The sequence below is a fragment of the Camellia sinensis genome, chromosome 10, assembly GCF_055761805.1.
Source record: "Camellia sinensis isolate YWXY chromosome 10, ASM5576180v1, whole genome shotgun sequence".
Lineage (NCBI taxonomy): Eukaryota > Viridiplantae > Streptophyta > Magnoliopsida > Ericales > Theaceae > Camellia > Camellia sinensis.
Window position 1 is genome coordinate 41,078,557 of NC_138970.1, and position 19,211 is coordinate 41,097,767.

General features: G+C 35.3%; 1 protein-coding gene across 4 annotated transcripts; it reads left to right on the forward strand.

Moving 5' to 3' along the window:
* The first annotated feature begins 6,078 nt into the window (after nt 1–6,078).
* On the forward strand, nt 6,079–16,052 carry LOC114274688 (protein REDUCED WALL ACETYLATION 2). 4 transcript variants are annotated; one of them, XM_082891284.1, is made up of 12 exons: nt 6,079–7,749; nt 7,878–7,959; nt 9,027–9,109; nt 9,220–9,286; nt 9,507–9,635; nt 11,066–11,189; nt 13,583–13,635; nt 13,757–13,889; nt 13,984–14,040; nt 14,156–14,228; nt 14,759–14,917; nt 15,880–16,052. In XM_082891284.1, exons 5-12 carry the CDS (start codon nt 9,509–9,511, stop codon nt 15,907–15,909), a joined length of 756 nt encoding a protein of 251 aa, XP_082747410.1. In that variant the 5' UTR covers nt 6,079–7,749; nt 7,878–7,959; nt 9,027–9,109; nt 9,220–9,286; nt 9,507–9,508; the 3' UTR covers nt 15,910–16,052. The 4 variants fall into 4 exon arrangements, with proteins under 4 accessions (XP_082747410.1, XP_082747411.1, XP_082747412.1 ...); XM_082891285.1 differs by lacking the exon at nt 15,880–16,052 and having other exon boundaries at nt 6,082–7,749; nt 14,808–14,917; XM_082891286.1 differs by lacking the exons at nt 6,079–7,749; nt 7,878–7,959; nt 9,027–9,109; nt 9,220–9,286 and having other exon boundaries at nt 9,505–9,635; nt 11,061–11,189.
* Nucleotides 16,053–19,211: the final 3,159 nt, after the last annotated feature.

Below are 19,211 nucleotides of genomic sequence, written 5' to 3' on the forward strand. Positions count from 1 at the left end.
GATAAGCATACAAGCTGTATCCACACTTCACTTCACAAAGATAAGCATATGAGCTCTATCTTCACTTCTCTAGACAAGCATATGAGCTCTGTCTACGGAGTTCATCCCCTATCTCCTCCCAATACCTATCCGGTTTAGAGGTACATCCCCTATCTTCCCCTAAACCGCGGAGTACATCCCCTATCTCCTCCTCTACACATAACGTATATAAACACATTGGTTCTATATACAATCACACAATACAAACAATTAATGTATTCTATCAACTGTCAAGTTCCATGACACATTCCATTGATTAGTTTCAGTTTGCCTAATCAACATGCATTGTCTACAACAATCTCGACTATCCTCCACCGATAGCCCAAAGCAGTTATTTCTAAAACAAAAAATAAATGCACAAATGGATATTCAATCAACATTTCATTTCCTCATTTCTCACCAATTAATTATCCCAATTAATTAAACAATGTAATTACGCCATTTTCTATAATTACCATTTCAACCCTTAGGTCCCATTTTCATCAATGATTCAACAATCATTCTATTTTTCTATGCCAAACATGCATCTAGGTTTATTATGAATAAAACCCCAACTTTTGTAAAATTACACAAAAGCCCCAAACTTTCACAAAATTACCAAACCAAGCCCAACATCTCAAAATACCAAAATTTAAAGACAAAACCCATAGAGAGGAGTAGGATATCCCTACCTCGAAGTTTTAGCCCAAAAGGAGATGAAGACTCCAAGATCAACTTGCTCCAAATCCAAACTTTTTCAGATTAAATCGAAGCTCTCAACGCCCTCTATCTTTTTAACAAAGGCCTTAGGCTAGATTCACACCCTAGGGAGATCAAATCTTAGAGAGAGTGCAAGTTTAGAGAGAGAGGGTGTCGGATTTAGGTTTTGCTCAAAGAAAAGAAGTGAAAAAGTGATGTGTTAGACGCTGCTGTCCGCTGATATAAAACACTCTCGCTCGAGCGAAGGATTGGTCGCTCGAGCGACCAGACACAGAAAACTCTCGCTCGAGCCAAGAAGTTCTCGATCGAGCGAAGAAAAACCCAGACCGCTCGAGCCACGAAAATCTCGCTCGAGCCAGAAACTACAACTCTCAGGTCCAGAACCGGGGCAACACTACTCTCGCTCGAGTGACAGACTCCTCGCTCGAGCGAAGGACCAAAAATCTGGGCAGCAACACTAGGCTCCCAAGCACAACCAACCTGTAACAAACCTGCCCAACACATCCCATAATTCAAAATACAAAGTAAAGAGGATGCAAACAAGATAATAAACAACATCCAACATCCACGGACACATGTCCGGATCACTGTACAACAAGGGTAAACCCGGGATCGCTATAAAAAGAATGGTAGGTTGGTTATGTTTTCTTACTGTGTTGCAAAACTTATGGAATATATTTTGTTGCCCTGGTGTTTTATGCCAGATTTTGACGAGTAAGTAATGGAAGCTGAGATTGGAGCTGCTACTAATATAGAACCTTGGCTAACTTGAAGTCAATATTTTAGCAAAATAAAATTTTTTTATCTCTTGTATTAATTATTAAGGATGTTATAATGTTGTTTACCGTTGTACGTGGACTTTAAATTTTTTTTTTTAAGTGTTGTTAAACCTTTGTGTGTATGAGAAGTGAAACTTTCCTATCAACATGTTAAAAAATTTAATTTAATAAGTTCTTTTATTATTAATTTTCCCATGATGTTCCAAAAAAAAAAAATTAGGGCATCACAGTTTGTTTGAGGCCAAAGGTAATCAAGTGATTATTGGCCGGTTATGACCCAAACTTTTAGAGGCGGGTTCGGGTCATGACACTTTCAAAGTCCCTCAAAGATATCTTAGAATCCATTTCACCATTGCTCAATGTTCTTTACCCGGATTAGAGAGAAACTGACACAACACACCAACAATGTGAGCAATATCTGGTCTTGTACAAACCATAGTGTATGTCAAAGAACCAACCGCTGAAGCATAAGGAATTTTCAACATCTCTTCCTTATCTTTCTCATTTTGTAGGACATTGATTTAAACTAAGTTTGAAGTGACCCGCAAGTGGACAACCAACCGGCTTTGCTTTATCCATGTCAAGAGCCTTCTCAATGTAACTTTCTTGAGACAACCAAATCAGTCCCTTCTTTCAATCACGAGCAATCTTCATATCAAGAATTGCTTTGTCGGTCCCAAATCTTTCATAACAAATGACCTGCTCAACTCCAATTTCAACTTGTTAATCATGGAAAAATCCTGACCTACAATTAACATGTCATCAACATAAAGCAAAAAAATAATAAATTTTTTATCCAAAAAAATTTCACAAACACACAACAGTCCGAAGTGATTTTTGAAAAACTATTATTCATCATGAAATATTCAAATTTTTTGTATCATTGTCGTGGTGCTTGCTTGAGGCCCTACAAACTTTTTTTCAATTTTCAAACAAATTTCTCTTTCTCTTTTTCTACAAAACCCTCCGATTGCTCCATGTAAATTTCTTCTTCAAGATCACCATGAAAAAATGCAGTCTTCACATCAAGTTGCTCAACTTTAAGGTTCATGCTTGCTGTAATGCCAAATACAACCCGAATAGAAGACATCTTCACAATCGGTGAGAAAATTTCATCAAAGTCAACACCTTTCTTTTGCCTAAAACCTTTCACAACAAGACGTGCCTTGTACCTTAGATTCTTGTCATCATTCTTCAATTTGAAGACCCACTTATTTTTTAGAATTTTCCTCCCCTTAGGCAAATTTATCAAATCATAAATGTGGTTTTCAAGCAAGGAATTCATTTCCTCTTCCATGGCCTTTTTCCTATCACTTTTTTATGCATGCTCAATTGTTTTTTGGTAGCTCTTAGGCTCTCCTTGATCAGAAATCAACACAAATTCATTGGGAGGATATTTGTCGAGGTTGTCGATCCCTTGTAGATTTCCTCAACTCAAGTTGTGGTGGCGGTTCTTGAGTTTCATGCTATTCCTTAATTTCAAGCTCAACTTCATTTGGAGTAGTATCATCATCATCTTCAAGAGGGGGCTGCACATCTCCTTTATTTTCATCATCCACCCAAGACAAAGGAAACAGATCCATGTCAATGAGATCACTAGTTTTTTTTATTCCAATTGATCACCTTTGCCAAAGTCTTTAATTGTTTGGTCTTCTAGAAACATAACATCACGACTTTGAATAATTTTCATGTCAATCAGATCTCACAATCTATAACCAAATTCATCACGCCCGTAGCCAAGAAAAATGCATTGCCTGGACTTATTATCAAGCTTGAACCTCTCATCCTTTGGAATGCGAACAAAAGCTCGACAACCAAACACTCATAAGACACATCTTTGCCGGTCTAAACTCTTTCGAGAACATTATCACTCAAAGGATAGAAAAGAGATAAATTGATCACGTCAACCGCTGTCATTGCCTCACCCCAAAAAGATCCTGGCAATTTAGCATGTAAAAGCAAACACCTTGTTCCTTCCACAACGGTGCGGTTCATCCTCTTGGCACCGCCATTTTGTTGAGGAGTCTTCTTAATTGTCTTTTGATGCCAAATACCTTGGTTGCGACAATACTCATCAAATGACCCATTGTATTCCCCACCATTGTCCGTCCGAATGCACTTCAATTTCAGTATCGTTTCTCTTTCAACCATGGCTTGAAAATGCTTAAGCACATCTGGAACTTAATCTTTAATTTTTAGTGCAAAAACCCAAACTTTCCTTGAATAATCATTAATGAAAGTAACAAAACAAAGTGTACCGCTATGTGTTCTAACTTTCCAAAGACCACACACACTGAATGTACTAACTTCAAAACATTTTCTTTTGTAGTAGCAACATTTATATGAAAGGAAACTCTATGTTATTTACCCGCTAAGCTATGAACACAAGTTTTAAGATGCGTATTTTTCAAACCAAGTAGAAGCTCTTTCTTGAACAAAACTTGCAGCCCATTTTCACTAATGTGCCCAAGTCGTTTGTGCCACAATTTAGTAGAAGCATCATCCTAAAGTGCATTGACAACATCTTTACAAATTTTTCCTTGCATCGAATAAAGTGTGTGAGTCTTCTTGCACTTAGCCTATAGCGATCTTAATTTTTCCTTTCTTTGTTTATTGTACTCCGGACTTGGTTCCATGAGTGTGTGGTTGTCATATTCTCATTTCTATCCTTTACTCTTTATATTTGAGTCTTGGGTTGTGTTGGGCAGGTTGGGAACAGGTTGGTTGTGTTTAGAAACCAAAAGTTGATGCCTAGATTTTGGCCTTCATGCTTGAGCGGGGCTTTTGACGCTCGAACGGGCCTTTTGTTTTGCTTCTCTGCTCGAGCGGGAGTTTTGACACTCGAGCGTGATTTTCCATCTCCCAGTATTTTTTCTCTGCAACTCATCAGACGCTCGAGCAGGGCTTTTGAAACTCGAGCGGGACCCTTTGATTTTGTTTCTCCGCTTGAGCGGGGATTCTGACGCTCGAGCGGGGACCATGGTCTGCAAAACTTCTGGAAGTGTGCAATCGACGCTTGAGCGGCGCTTTTCACGCTCGAGCGTGAGTCTATGTCTAGTGCTCGAGCGGGGAGTTCCACGCTCGAGCGGGGCGACTTTTATATCAGTCTGAAAAGTGACTTTTTGGATCACTTTTCTTTGACTCTTTCTCTCTCTAACTTTTCAAAACCTCCATTGGAGAGCTCCTCACTCTAAACTTCAACTTCTCTCTAGGGTTTGATCTAGTTTGAGTGATCTTTTACCTTAGTGTCTTTGTAAAAAGTGTAGAGCTTGGCTTGGGCTACATTTCCATCCGAAAATCTTGGGTTTTGGAGCATTTCAAAATTCTTCACCTTCTCCATTTGGTCTCATCTTTTGAGGTAGGGATAACTACTCGTTTTTATGATCTTTGACATAAACTTTTGGCCATTTTGATTTAATGTTGAAGTCGGGTGATTTTGGGTGTTAGAGTTTCAACATGAATAAAGAGGGGTTTTGCTATTTTGGCCAATATATGTATATCTTGGGTCTTAAAATGAGCTTATTGATGTTGTTGTTAATATTTGAGCATTTGGGTCAAGTTTAGAAAATAGAGAGGAAAGCCCTAATTTTATGATATGAATTAATTTGCATAATTAATTTGGAAAGTCATGGAAATATGAATTTGAGTTGGAAATAATGAAATTGGCTTATTATGAGATTGAATGGTGGAGTTGGATTTATTAATCACTCACCTTTGAAAATGTTGGTAATTTATCTGTTGAGGCATTTATTATCTGTTTAGAAATAATTGCTTTGGGCTATCGGTGGTAGATAGTCTTGATTGTTGTAGACATTGCATGATGATTAGGTGAATTGAAACTAATCGGTTGAATATGTCATTGAATATGACGGTTGGAATAATACATCGAATATGTGTATTGATTGATCGTGTATATGATAATTGTTTATATACACTACAAGAAATTGCACTTTTGGCAACTACTTTTGGCGACGACATCAATTTTTCATCGCCAAAAGTATATTTTTGGCGACACAGTGATCAATTTCGTTGGTAAAAGTATACTTTTACCAACGCAATTTGCTACCGTTGCTAAAAAAGCATAACATTCTTTTAGCGCCAAAATTTTTGGTTGGCGCCAAAATTTCAAAACTTTTAGCTGCGAGGCCTATGTTTTAGCAACACAATGAGCGTTGCTATTAGTGTGCTTACTTTTGGCAACAACAAGTTGGCGTGGGCAAAGAGTTAATCATTTAGCGACGATAACATTATTCGTCGGTAAAAGTTTTGCTAGTGAAATGATGTGATTTAGTGATTTGTGTTTTTATTATAACTTTTTAAAGAGTTTTAAATATTCTAGTTAATGAATTGTAAAATTAAAATGATTATTGAATTAGATCACAAAATGAACCCATTAATCCCAAACACACTCTTAAGTTGAGATGACTAATTTGAGATAATTTAAACTTTTTCAAAGAATGTGGTTAGATTATCAATTTAAATATGTTTGGTTTTATTTTCAAAAATTAGTTTCAAATTTATTTTTCCTAAAAAAAAAAATGGGTTAAAAAAAATACTTATTGTTTTTGTATAATTTTATCTTTTAGGTCATAAATACTTTTTAAAATTTTAGAAATATAATTTTGATTTTTATTGCTCTCAAATTATTTTTAATTTTTTAAAAAAACCTAAAAATTGTATTGAATTTTTTTTTTTTGGTTTGGTGATCTGCCTCTACAAACATATGAGGCGGTGAAAATTTCCCTCCCAAAATTCCCTCTTTTTTTTCTAGGATAGGTAAATCCCCTCATCAATCTCTCCTCATCAATCTGCACGGTTTTCACTCTTGCACAGGTCACAATTCGTAGTTCTCTCCCCCAACCAAATCGCACACCCGCATATAGGTTTGTTGATCGTTGGGTTTGTGCCGTTTGCTGCCGTGTGCGAGACCATCGATGCTTCAGTCTGCCCCTATAGGTTTGTTCCCTTTTTGCTTTGTATCTCACTTCCCCTGCTTCTCTCTCTCAATTTTTGTTTCGAAAAATTGATACTTGCCTTCTTCCCCAAATTCTTCTACTTTTGGTTTGCTTTAAAATTATTCTTTTGATTTGGATTTCTTTCACAGACAAGAATGTTCCATGATGGTGAAATTGGATTTTTGAGGCAATAAACATAACATCCAATAATGCATGCTACAGAGGGAGCACTATTTATTTATTTATTTTTCCAGAAAGTTACATCAATTATTTCTTTGGGTTTTTTTTTTTTTAATATACCAATGATTTGGAACAGTTGATATTTGTATATATTAAGGGATGAATAAGGGCAGTTTCCCAATTTTTATCATTAAAAAACAAAAAGAACAAGAAAAGAAACCAACAACTATAGTTAATTGATTTTGTTGGAAAACAACAGGTTGATAATTAACTGATTTCTATTGTTATAAATTTCAGTGTTTTCTTGGGAGTGATAACAAGATGATCTTCTGCATGTTTTCTTACATTTTACCTGTAAAGATATAAAATGGAATCCACAATTTCCAATATGGTCCGTCATTCTTTGGACCTTCCAAAATCATAAACCTAGACTTCGCTTTTTATTTTTTATTTTTAGGATTTTTCACTATTCCTTGAGTCTAATAGTCTTATTCATTGCTATATCCAATCTTGGTTTTGAACTATATAAATTATGTAAATATTCATGAAGTGCTTATGAATTTTAATGGATGTTTGTCTCCCACCATAGGGGTGCAGTTATCGTTTCATAATAGAAATCAAAGCATAAATTGCAAAAGAGTCCCTTTTTTATAAGACTACATAAGTTTCATTTCCAACAAGTCCGAGGTCATAAACCAGAATTCTAGGGTTATTACCTTTTCAATGTGCATGACGTTAATGTAAATGGGAACAAATACCTGCTCTATACCAATATGGTTTTTTTATGCATATTTAGTGGAGGAACTTATTTGGGAGCAACATGTTAAATTTCCTGTTACTTGTGATTGCAGTCCTCGACTCCTTATAGTGTAGCATGGATCTGGTTCTTTTTAGATGATTAACTTTGACAATCAATAATAAATCATATACATAAATATATATATATATATATATATATGTTATATTCTATGCAATTTTTTATGGATGGGCCCTATGTTTTCTCATGCATTTTCTTTGTAGATATAGAAACAAACGAGTGTGTAACAAACAATGGTGGATGTTGGCAGGATAAGGATGCTAACATCACTGCATGCCGGGTATGGAACCATTTCAGTTGAATGCTTCTGGGAAAAATAAAATAAAATAAAATTTCTTGTGTTTTTAGAGTTGAATATGGTTGGATCTCTTCTAGTTTTTTTCTCTGATTTTAAGAGACTTCTTGTAGGATACTTTTCGAGGAAGACTGTGTCAATATCCTATTGTGCAAGGTGTAAACTTTGTTGGTGATGGTTAAACTCATTGTGAAGGTATGTATTTATTCAAATTATGAGTGTAAGTTTTGCTCCTTTTGGTATATTGCTCAAGAGACAATAGACCAACAAATCTAGCTAGGAAAATCATTTCTTGAAAAGTTGTGGCAGTAGTTTCCCCCTTTTTTTAGTTAAATCAAGTAAAAAGGCCCCCTTTTTTGTTTCACCCTTTTTTTTTCAGTGCCATCAGCATAAAAAAATTATCACCATGCCTGATATCTCACAGGATACTCCATTAAGGAATTTTGATTTTCATGTCTTCTCACTTTTGATGAAACAAGAGAATATTTGGCTGAAAATGTCTAGCAAAATAGATTTGATTGTTAAGTTGCTGATTTTTGTGATTGTGCTGTTATAAACAGATCTCGTAATCAGTTTGATTCATTGTGGTTCTGATGTCATTAATAACAATGTAACTCTTAAATTTTTGTGGCAACCTTTTTTTTTTTTTTCCTTTTTTGATTGAATTGAAATCTCAGCTTACACTTACAGCCAGTAAATAGTATGCTGGCTGCAGGGGTGTACCCATAGGATATTGAAATCATAAGATACAAGGACTTGGTCAAATTCTTTAAATGCGTAGTTTTTCTATTTTTATATCTAAAATAAGTATCAAATAGATAAGATACCGTCTCCAGCCTGATTCATAGTCTTGCTTTGAAATATTGTAACTAGGTGTTCATCTTCCTTTATTGTATTGGAACCTTAAGGCTGTGTTTGGATTATAGATTTGAATAGGGATTTGGAAAGGGAAAGGAAGAAGGTGAAGGAAATGTGAATGGAAATATAAGCTAAATTTGTTCTCCATTTCCCCTGCCTTTTCCTTTTCCTTTCCCTTTCCAAATTCTTACCCATTCCATGATCCTAACACAACCTAATGGTCTCTTCCAATAGACATGTTTAACTAATATCCTGCAGCCGTACACAAAGTGCCAGTAGCTTAGAAAGATGATGTTAACTCTGATCAAGCGGGCATCTTACGCTTTGAACAAGCTGTTGAACTTATACACACAGCATTCAGAAATTTATATTTACATCATATTTTGGCATATTTGGTTTAATAGCTTCAGGTGCTTTACGGTGTGAATTAAATAATGGAGGCTGTTGGAAGAAGACCCAAGAAGGCAGGACCTATTCTGCTTGCATTGTAAGTGGTTCAAACTCAACTCATCTGTCAGAGTTGATTATTATTAGGACACTTTCTGAGTTCTTTTTAACTGCCCACTGACCATTGAGCGGTTCTTGACGAACTTTTAGGATAACCATACAAAAGGCTGCAAGTGTCCACCAAGATTCGAGGGTGATGGAGTGCACACTTGTGAAGGTAATGTATTTCCACTTCTTGGTTTTACTGATTAATGTCGTGGAACATTACAAAGATGACTGGGATTTACGAGGCTTGTTGGGCCCATTATTTTGCTATGGCTATATCAAATTAGGCGATGACTCTTTTCAAGCATACTGTCTTTACATATTTAGTAGGTTTGTAGGATGATACCCTGTAGATTTCAGTCTCTTTCTATTGACCGTTCTCTGTCTTCCAGATATGGACGAATGCAAAGAAAGGTCAGCCTGCCAATGCCCGCAGTGCAAATGCAAGAATACCTGGGGTAGTTATGAGTGCCGCTGCGCCAGCAATTTATTATACATGCGAGAACATGACACGTGCATAAGTGAGTATGAGCATGTCTATGACTATTTGCTGAAATGAAAGAACTAGTAATTAATTTATTTTTATTGTGTTGGCCCATAGTTATACAGCTGACCATATTAAATTTAGTTGCTACTCTTAAGCTCCGTTTGTATAAATGGATTTCAAATGAATGGATTTGAGATTGATTTTTTTTTTTCTTAATATGAGGTAAGTGGATTGAAAAACTAAATGAGAAGATGGATTAAAGATAGAAGGAAAATATTTTATTAGGATCTTTAACTAGAACCTTTATTTAGCATATATAAAGGATTTCAAGTAACTACTTTTATGTTGTTATTTCAAATCAATCATGAAAAGCTATCAAATTCAATCTTGAAATCCATATCTAAATTTGAGCAATTCTTCAATCTGAATAGTGTCAAATTATTTCCTTTCAAATTCATAAATCCAAATACAACCTTAGATAATAACAATTTGAATTCCTTCTAGGAAAAAGGTGTCCCTTGGGACCCTGCCTATAACACTCCACACTTTCTCATCAAAGATGAAATGTCCTGCATTATGATCATTCTCGTGGCTTTCTTCAACTAAGATGCTCCGCCTTTGTTTCATTTGCATTAATCTTTTTTTCATGCTGACTTGGATTTATTTTTCCTTGAAAATTTATTTTGGTGTCAAGAAAGTAAAAATTCAAGTCGCATTGATTGCAAACAATTAGTATTCTGTCAAGTTTCTTTTTTTATTTTGTTGCAATATTTTATATACCTTGTTCAGTAATACTCTCATTCATGTATTGGTAATACTCATGTATATATCGTAACATATACACTCGCAAATAGCTTTGAAGAGGTGTTTTCTATCGTCTATAATTTATATTAAAAATAACCCACGATAGTGTGCTCTCATTTCTATATGCTATGAAACACTCCATTTTTGTTGCTGTAGTAGTGTGCAACACATGTCGGACAAGACACCACCCAGATATGTGTCGGACATGCCATGTGGCATTTATATTAATTTTTTTAGTGGACATGTTAGAGGACACGTCAAGGACACATGTCCTATTTCTGGACACACCACAGGACATGTTTTGGGATTTATTATAATTCTGGAAAGGTGGTTTGGTAGAGTGATGTACTAATTTGAAAACAAGTGCGTGGGATATGAAAAAAGGAAAAGAAAAGAAGAGAATGATCATTAGGCTGGGCATTTCATCCTGTTCACTTCTTGTGTCTTTAATCTGACCCCTGTTTAGTTCATACTTATTTTTTCCCCTCATATATGCTCGTTCATACTTAGTTCTTGGGACATAAAATCTGGTTGTTTTTTTCATGTTAAAGTAGTGTTATCAGTGTTTGTGTTCATGCCCGTGCTTTTTAGTCAATGTGGTTATCTCATAAACAAATGCTTATCATTTCATTTTCATGCATTTGAATTGTTCCAGTCGAGAGAGTACACAACAACAGCAACATGTAGACCAGAACAATGCTTCCATGGAATTGATCAATAGTGTGACTAGCACTGATGAGGAGGGTCGGTCTCGGCAACAGAATCTTACATTTGCTGCCAGGAGGTAGTCATTGATTTTGAATTATGAATTATCAGCTTGTTTGGCATTACTTTTGTTCCTTTTCAAATTTTATAATAAGATGTTGAGTTGTATGCTTCTAGAATATCACACAAAAATTATAGCAAAGAAGTAAATTATGACAAAAATACATGTTTATAAGCAAAGCCTATTGAACTCTCTGTACCGTGACAAAATATTTTTTCTACTTTTCAAGTGGTTGAAGGTTCATAAAATTCTGAACTTGTCAAAAGTAGTGGATCTACTGTTATTGAAGGTGGTAAGCTTTTTACTTTTAACTTTTAAAATGTAGCTGTTCAGTGTTGATCTTTGCTTCCAAACATAATCTCAAACCTTAACCCGATTGTTTTTGTTGCACTGGATGTGTTTCACAGAGCCTCGTCTTCTGTTGAATTTTTTAATACGCCTTCAGTCATTGTCGTTTTCAAGATTAACGAGTGGGGGACTGTTGCCCAACTATCTTTTTGGAAAGATACATCGGCATACCGTTTTCTTTCTTTTCGGCTTTTCTCTGTCGCTTCTTCTTCTTCTTCCTCTTCCTCTTTATAATATGAAACCTTAATTTGGTATATTACTTGGGCTTAAGCTTTTGGGCCATGTTGGTAACTTGGTATACCCACTCTGTTCAATTTGTTTGGCCAGTAGGTTACTTGGGGTGTGAAAATTCTTCAAATTGGACTTGACATGTACAGTGGCAGCACTCTCTTCATTTTGGAGACAAAAAGTTAAATCTCTTCAATGGAAATATTGACTAATAATTTACTTTCATTTCAAGCTCTATGTTCTTAGTGTTTATGCTTACAGCTTTGTAACCTATAAAGCCAGAATTTTTTCCTTTGTTAACTGTAGTCTATAGTTAGTAACCTATAAAGCCAGAATTTTACTCAAATTGTACTGAAGTAAGGTCAGAGGAAGACACAAATCCTGGTTGTGTGAAAGTTATTGTGTTGGGTGGTTTTGATAATGAAACTCGATTTGGGATATAAATTTCAAGGAATGGTGTAGGGCGTTACAAATTGGGAATAAGATTTGGAAACGCGAGAGGTTTGTTTAATCCTTGTCTACTTTGTTAAACAAGGTTTTTAATTAAATAAATCATCCAGAAAACTTCCCCCCTTTCTCTTTCTCTATCTTCCCATGTTTAAGTAGGCAAAGCATATAGAGTAATAAAATTGAAACAAAGGTATGGGAAGATTGTAACTGTCTTGGCATCTGATTATCAAAAATATTATTTTTGCTATCTCTGCATATGATTTAATTTTGTCTGACATCATCACTTGTTGGGTTAAGGGTTGTTAATGTCTCTAGTTCTCAACCTTTTCTTTTCACTTATATCTGCTGGTTATTATTATTTTTTCCATTGTTAACTGTAGTCTCCTACTTTTGCATTTATTAGGGGAAAAAAGAAGAAGGTATTTTTCATTTTGTTTAGCAGTTTCGTTGCAATATATCCCGTCCTGGCGAATTATCAGCATTGCCTTTTTATTTTTTAACTACTCATATACCTTAAAATTGTTCTGTTTCAACTGGTGTCAAATCAAAGCTATTCATGGTTCCACCCCAACTTGAGCATCTGTTTGAGTAACTCATTATGGTAAGTATATAAATGACAAATCTTTGCAGCTAGGCCTATGAGTCTATGACTAAGAGTGTAAATCTTATGATCAACTTGCATGATAGGAAGTAAATGCATAGGTTCATTAGTAGAAAACTTAGATGCAATGGCTGGATGTAATTTGTGCTAGGGCTTTTTAGGAGAGCTGAAAACCCCTTTTAGATAAACATAGAAGTTTGATCAAAGAGGGGGTATTATTAGTCATTGCAATATCGTTCATTGTTTCGTTTTGAACTTGATGTTTGTTTTGTGCTCTCTTCTTTACGAACTTTGTTAGTGTATATTCCTTTCCTTGGTTGACATAACATATTTTGTGTATCTCCCAATTTCAGGTGTCGTTTTTGCTTGGAATCATCACAATATTTCACCCTGAACTCAAATAATTCTTGTGATCATAATTGCAGTAACAGAATTCATGAAGTGTTCTAATTCTTGACATGGACAATGTGATTACTATTGACAATGTGATAAAATTTTGTTAGTTATTTATTTATTTAATAGGCCCTATTTGGTATTGTTTTCATCATTTAAAAAAATTCAATAAGTAGATTTAAAGTGTTTCATAAAAAATAGGTGTTTACCATTTTTTTTCCCAAACGTTTGGACGATCAATTTATTATTATTATTATTATAGCAAAGTTATTTTTGCGTTGTTAGTTATTTGTATAATTGTTCAAATCAATTTGTTGGAAATTATTAATTTCACAGTTCTTTTTTATGGATTCACAGCCCTGTCTCTGACACAACCCTCTCTCTCATATAGCAGGCTCCACCATGTGAGAGAGAGGTGCTATGGATCCGATCTGCCAAAGAAAAGTGAATTTATCAATATCCCAATTTATTGTATCTTGGAGTTTAGATAGTTGTTTTAAAATATTTAGTTATTTTTTTCCTTTTCCTTCCGCCTTTCCTCTCTCATTTAGTGTTTTACTGGCAGGCATTCTGATATCAGCTTGGTTGAGTTGGCAAATGAAACAGTTAAAGAAGATGACAGAGCCGTTTTATTGGAGGGGGGAGGTCTCCAGTCAGCTTCTCCTAAAGCTTGGAGTTCACTTGTCACATCTCACATTGTCAGTTTAGAAAAAATAACTTTTCCATCTTTGATTATTTATGAGGAATATGAACGGGTTAATTTAACATTCTTTATGTTCTTTAACTTTTCAGATTTCTTCTAATGGATGAGACTTTCTTGCTAGAAAATCGATTGACACTCAGAGCCATGTAAGTCTCTCATCGTCACAATTTAAAACCATAAGTTTTGGAGCTTTGTAAGTTTGAAGGACATGGTTAGAAAGCTGACTCTCATTTTTCTTCTTATTGTTCTCTCTCCCTACAGATCTGAATTTGGTGTCCTTTTGATCTACTTTTACTTATGTGACCATACAATTCTCTTCGGTGAATCAAAAAAGGTTTTGCCAATGCCCTTATCTTATAATTTATACTTTTCATTCCGCGAGTTCGTTACTTTCTTTGGTGAAGTATGTGTTAGACCAATTTTAAATCTTAAAAAGAAAAGTTCAATGTGAAAAATATAGAAAGAGGAATGGGTGGATATCACATTCTTTAACAACTTTGAAATGTTATTTTAAAATATATATATATCCCAGAACTTTACGAGGAAGTGAAAGGATTAGCGAGGTCATAACCTGATCCACTTATATGGGCATAACCTAATGAACCAACACTAATAGAAATGAGAGATAACAAAAGCAAAATTACACGTCGACGGACTAGCTGCTATCAGATGCTTCTGTCTCTCTTCTGTTTCCTTGGATGTGTAACCAAACAATTAGGGAGGACTTCACCTCTCCACATAAAATTCACAATGGCCAGGATATACAGTTATTGTTTTCTGTATCTATTTCACTTATAATTTGGTCCATCTGCATCAAAGTTGTGTCCAATGAGCTTGTCTTTTAACCATCATTTGTTTTTGCAGAGTTACAATCAGGATCTTTTCTTATTTCTCTACTTCTTTCTCATCATAGTTTCAGCAATTACTTCTTTCAAGATTCATCATGATAAGTTACCAATCTCAGGAACATCCATACTGTATCTGAACAAGCATCAAACTGAAAAGTGGAAAGGTTGGATGCAGGTTAGTCAGTTTTTAAGATGACATGTCTATTTCTTAGAATTGTCTAATTTATTGTTACTTGTTTTCAGTGTAAAAGAAACAATTTATTTCTTCTGTGTTTGTTTCTAGTCTCTTGTGATTTGTTTGGAAGTTTGAGCTCTAATCAATATAATTCCCTCCCACTCCTTTGTGTTTCTCTACCTGAAAACACTTCCTGTCTTGTCTGCATCTTATAGTCAATCCATAGAAAATATATTGGTAGTTGATAAAGAGAAGTAACTTTGAGATGGGAAATTGCAGTTGGAAATGGTTAGAGAGAGAGAGAGAGAGAGCGAGAGAGACAGAGTCAACAAGTTGCTGAAAGTTTATTTATTACTCTGCTCTATAATTGGAACTAGGAGCAGTTTGTGAAGGGCCTGGGAATGTTGCCTTCAAGTTTAATTGAGGTGGGATGCTGATCAAATCTTTTGGTTATAGGACCTCCAAACTACACCCTGTCTGAAGTCATTAATCCTGTGAATAAATTAAAGCCCTTTTTAGCCATAAGAATTTTGTTTTCACTTCCTAATCAGATGAAACATCTAGAATAACTTCTCCATGCTTAAATTCAGCATTAACTTGCCATTCCTTGATGTCCATTTTGTTGTCAATAAGAATCTTCTGGCACCCAAGTTCGTTGGCTGGGTTGAATTGGCTCTGTTTTCTTATTGGACAAATATAAAATTGACTTGGACTTGCATCTCTTGGAACTTTTCAAAGAGAAAAACACATTTTGCATCTACTCATTTTGTTAATCATCCAAAATTTTAAGAAGAGGCATATTTGAAATATTCATCGGGGCACTGCCTCTTGTAATTTTGCATCAACAGCGTGTAGTGCATTGATGAGTTGGGCACTGTTTACATTTGCCTACTTTTATATAATATAATATTAAGACATTTGATTTTCTTATGGTTAGTTCTTTTCTTTTCTGCTTTGTTCAGTCAAGTGATCCCGCAGATAACGATGCATAGAAAGATAAAGGCACTGGTCAGCTTGCTATCAAATGTAAAGAGGGTGTTAACAAGGGCACAAGAGAATCCAAGCCAACAATTCTCGTTCGAAATGACGTATGTTTTTTCTTACTGTTTTTTCTTTTCCCAAGTTGAATTCAGCTTGAAATCTTGTTAAGAAGCCAAATCTAATAGTTCGAAATGCCGCCCTTGTGGTTGATGCTTGCTGGGCTGCTGCTGCTGCTGCAATGTTGTTGTGAGGCAGCTGTTACTAGATGTTGGTTTGCTAGATAAGTTTGTGGATACTTTTTGTGTCGTTTTGCCTGCCTTTGTTAGTTTCATGTTTTCATTTTGTTGTCTGTCGTTTGTAATGTGGGTTCACAATTTGGATGTATTTTGGTATTTTAGTGAGTTTACCCTTTTAGGTTTTATACACTGCTTCTAAAAGCAGTATCAACAGTGTTTTTTTTTTCTTACACATCAACTTTAGGTGATTTCATATCAATATTATTAGTTTGTAATAGTGGTGCCTGAGGGATGCCTCTTGTAAATCTGTAAATCTTATAAAAATATATAAATTATTTCAATTATTTTTGTTGGTAAATGTGTCGTCAAAAGTTTATTTTTGCCCACTCATATTGTGTTGCTATAAGTGTATTTTTAGCCAATGTTAATTTGTCGTTGTCAAAAGTAAACCTTTATAGACAAACAAATCATCGGCAAATGGCAATATTTACCGACGTAATTGTGTTGCTAAAAGTTTACTTTTGCCCACTCATATTGTGTTGCTAAAAGTGTATTTTTTGCCAATGCTAATTTGTCGTTGCCAAAAGTGAACCTTTATCGACAAACAAATCGTAGGCAAATGGTAACATTTACCGACGTAAATGTGTCGCCAAAAGTTTACTTTTGCCAACGCATATGTTGTTGCTAAAAGTATATTTTTTGCCCATGCAAATTTGTGTCGCGAAAAGTGCCACACAATCATCCTATTTGAATGACTTTTACCAACGCAAGGTAAATTGCCGACGATGTATGGAGGCTTTTAGCGACGACTATGTTCGTCGCTAAAGGCATTACTTTTACCAACGCAATCATAATTTCGTCGGCAAAAACTTTTGCCAACTCACTTTTGCCTACGGGTTGCCAACGTAGCTTTGTGTGTCAGCAAAACTCTTTGCCAACGAATTTTCCCTTTTAGCAACATATTTTGTTGCGTTGCGAAAAATGCAATTTCTTGTAGTGATACATTGTATTGTGTGGGAGGAGATAGAGGATGTACTCCACGGTTTGGGAGGAGATAGGGGATGAACTCCTAAACCAGATATTATTTGGGAGGAGATAGGGGATGGACTCCATTGATACAACAAATCTGTGTATCATTTGTGAAGTATGGAAGTGTTTAATATGAGTTGTTTTCTCATGTGAATTGTAAATTATGGAAGTGTTTTATTATGAGTCATAATCTCATTTAGATTTTTGATATTGGAAAGGTTTTTAACATGAGCCGTAGTCTCATGGGAATTGCTTGGCTGGTAATATTTATCAAATGCTAATGTTTTAGTTATTGCTCATATTATGTTTAGCATATCTCTACTGGGCGTTGGCTCACCCTATATGGGACATCATTTTCACGTGCAGGTGATATGCCGCCTCCAAGGATGTAGCTTGGGAGGTTGTAGAAGCTGAAGGCTTCCTTTTGTGATTATTTTGTGTAATACATGTATATCAAGCCAAGGGCTTATTTTGTGTTTTGAGTTAGTACTCTCCTTTTTGTAACCAAGTGTTGGCTTGGAAAGTTGTAAGCCCGTAGGGCATTTACTTTTGATGTCAACATGTAATACTTTTCTGATGAATACTCTGATAAATAGAATTATGCTTTATTCTCTTAAGTTTATGGATGTCTTGAATGTATGATTTATGGGTTTATTTTGAGGGCGTTACATAGCCACCACCAAAGAACCCTTTGTGAGCTTCCATTTTCCATCACCAAATTTGTTATTATAGTCTTCATCACCTAGCTTCTCAGTAGAGATCAAATTAATGTGAATTCGGGAATATGCCTCACATCTTTAAGTAACAACTTACAGCCCAAATTTGTTTCCAAGCAAACATCACCCATGCCAACAATCTTGGACAAACGTTCATTTCCCATTCGAACAGAACCATAATCTCCTTTGGTGTAGGAAGTGAAGAAATCAACTTGAAAAGTCACATGAAATGAAGTGTCGTAATCAATCACCCAATTACTCTCTTGGCCCACAAAATTGACACAATCATCTTCACAAACAACCATGAGATCACCATTAGTAGTAACTACCGTTGTGTCTTCTTGCTTCTTATCCACACTTTTGTCAGGCATTTTCTTATTGTTCTTGAGCTTTTAGCATTCCTGCTTCATGTGCCATTTCTCATTGCAATAATGGCACTCAATGTCTTTCTTTGAAAAAGAACAGTCTCTTCATTTGTCATGGCTTTGAGCATGACCAAGAGTCTTACTCCTCCCCCTTGTTTTGTTTCGGCCTTTGACAACAAATGCCTCTGAATGAGAAGAACTCGCTGATTTTTTTCTAGTTTCTTCATTCAACAAACTACTAGTGACTTGGCTCATTGTGACAACTCCATCGCGTGCCAAATTACAAACAGTTACAACCAAAGTCTCCCAACTTTCTAGTAAAGAACTAAGTAGCATCAAAACTTGCAACTCATCATCAAAAACAATTTTCATAGAAACAAGTTGATTAGCAATACTTTTCATTTTATTCAAATGTTCTGGAATGAGGCCGCCCTCTGTATATTTTAAATTAACCAAGTTGTGAAACAGAAAAACTTTATTTGTGGCAGATTTTCTATCATAAAGACCTTCTAATTTTTTGCATAAATCATGCACCGAAGTTTCAGTAGCAACATGATGAAACACACTATCATCAATCCATTGACGGATAACACCAACGACTTTTCGATTAAGCCTCTTCCATTCATCATCTTTCATACCCTCAAGTTTGCCACTATCACCCTCAATGGGACCATACGACCCACATTCTCAACCATTGATTTACACAAACAAATGAACTCAATTGAACCATAAGCTCTGATACCAGTTGTTAGGGAAAATAGATGATTTCTCACAAATAAATCAATCGAAAGAAATAAAAAATATTGCGGAAAAATTAAATCAACGACACAAGAATTTTTATGTGGTTTCCTTAATGTGAGGTACATCTACGGAACCATAATCCAATTCCACTAGCAACCATGAGTATTCAAACGATTACAAACGATACATGAATGGTCTCACAAACTACCCTTAAGTGAATTTCAAA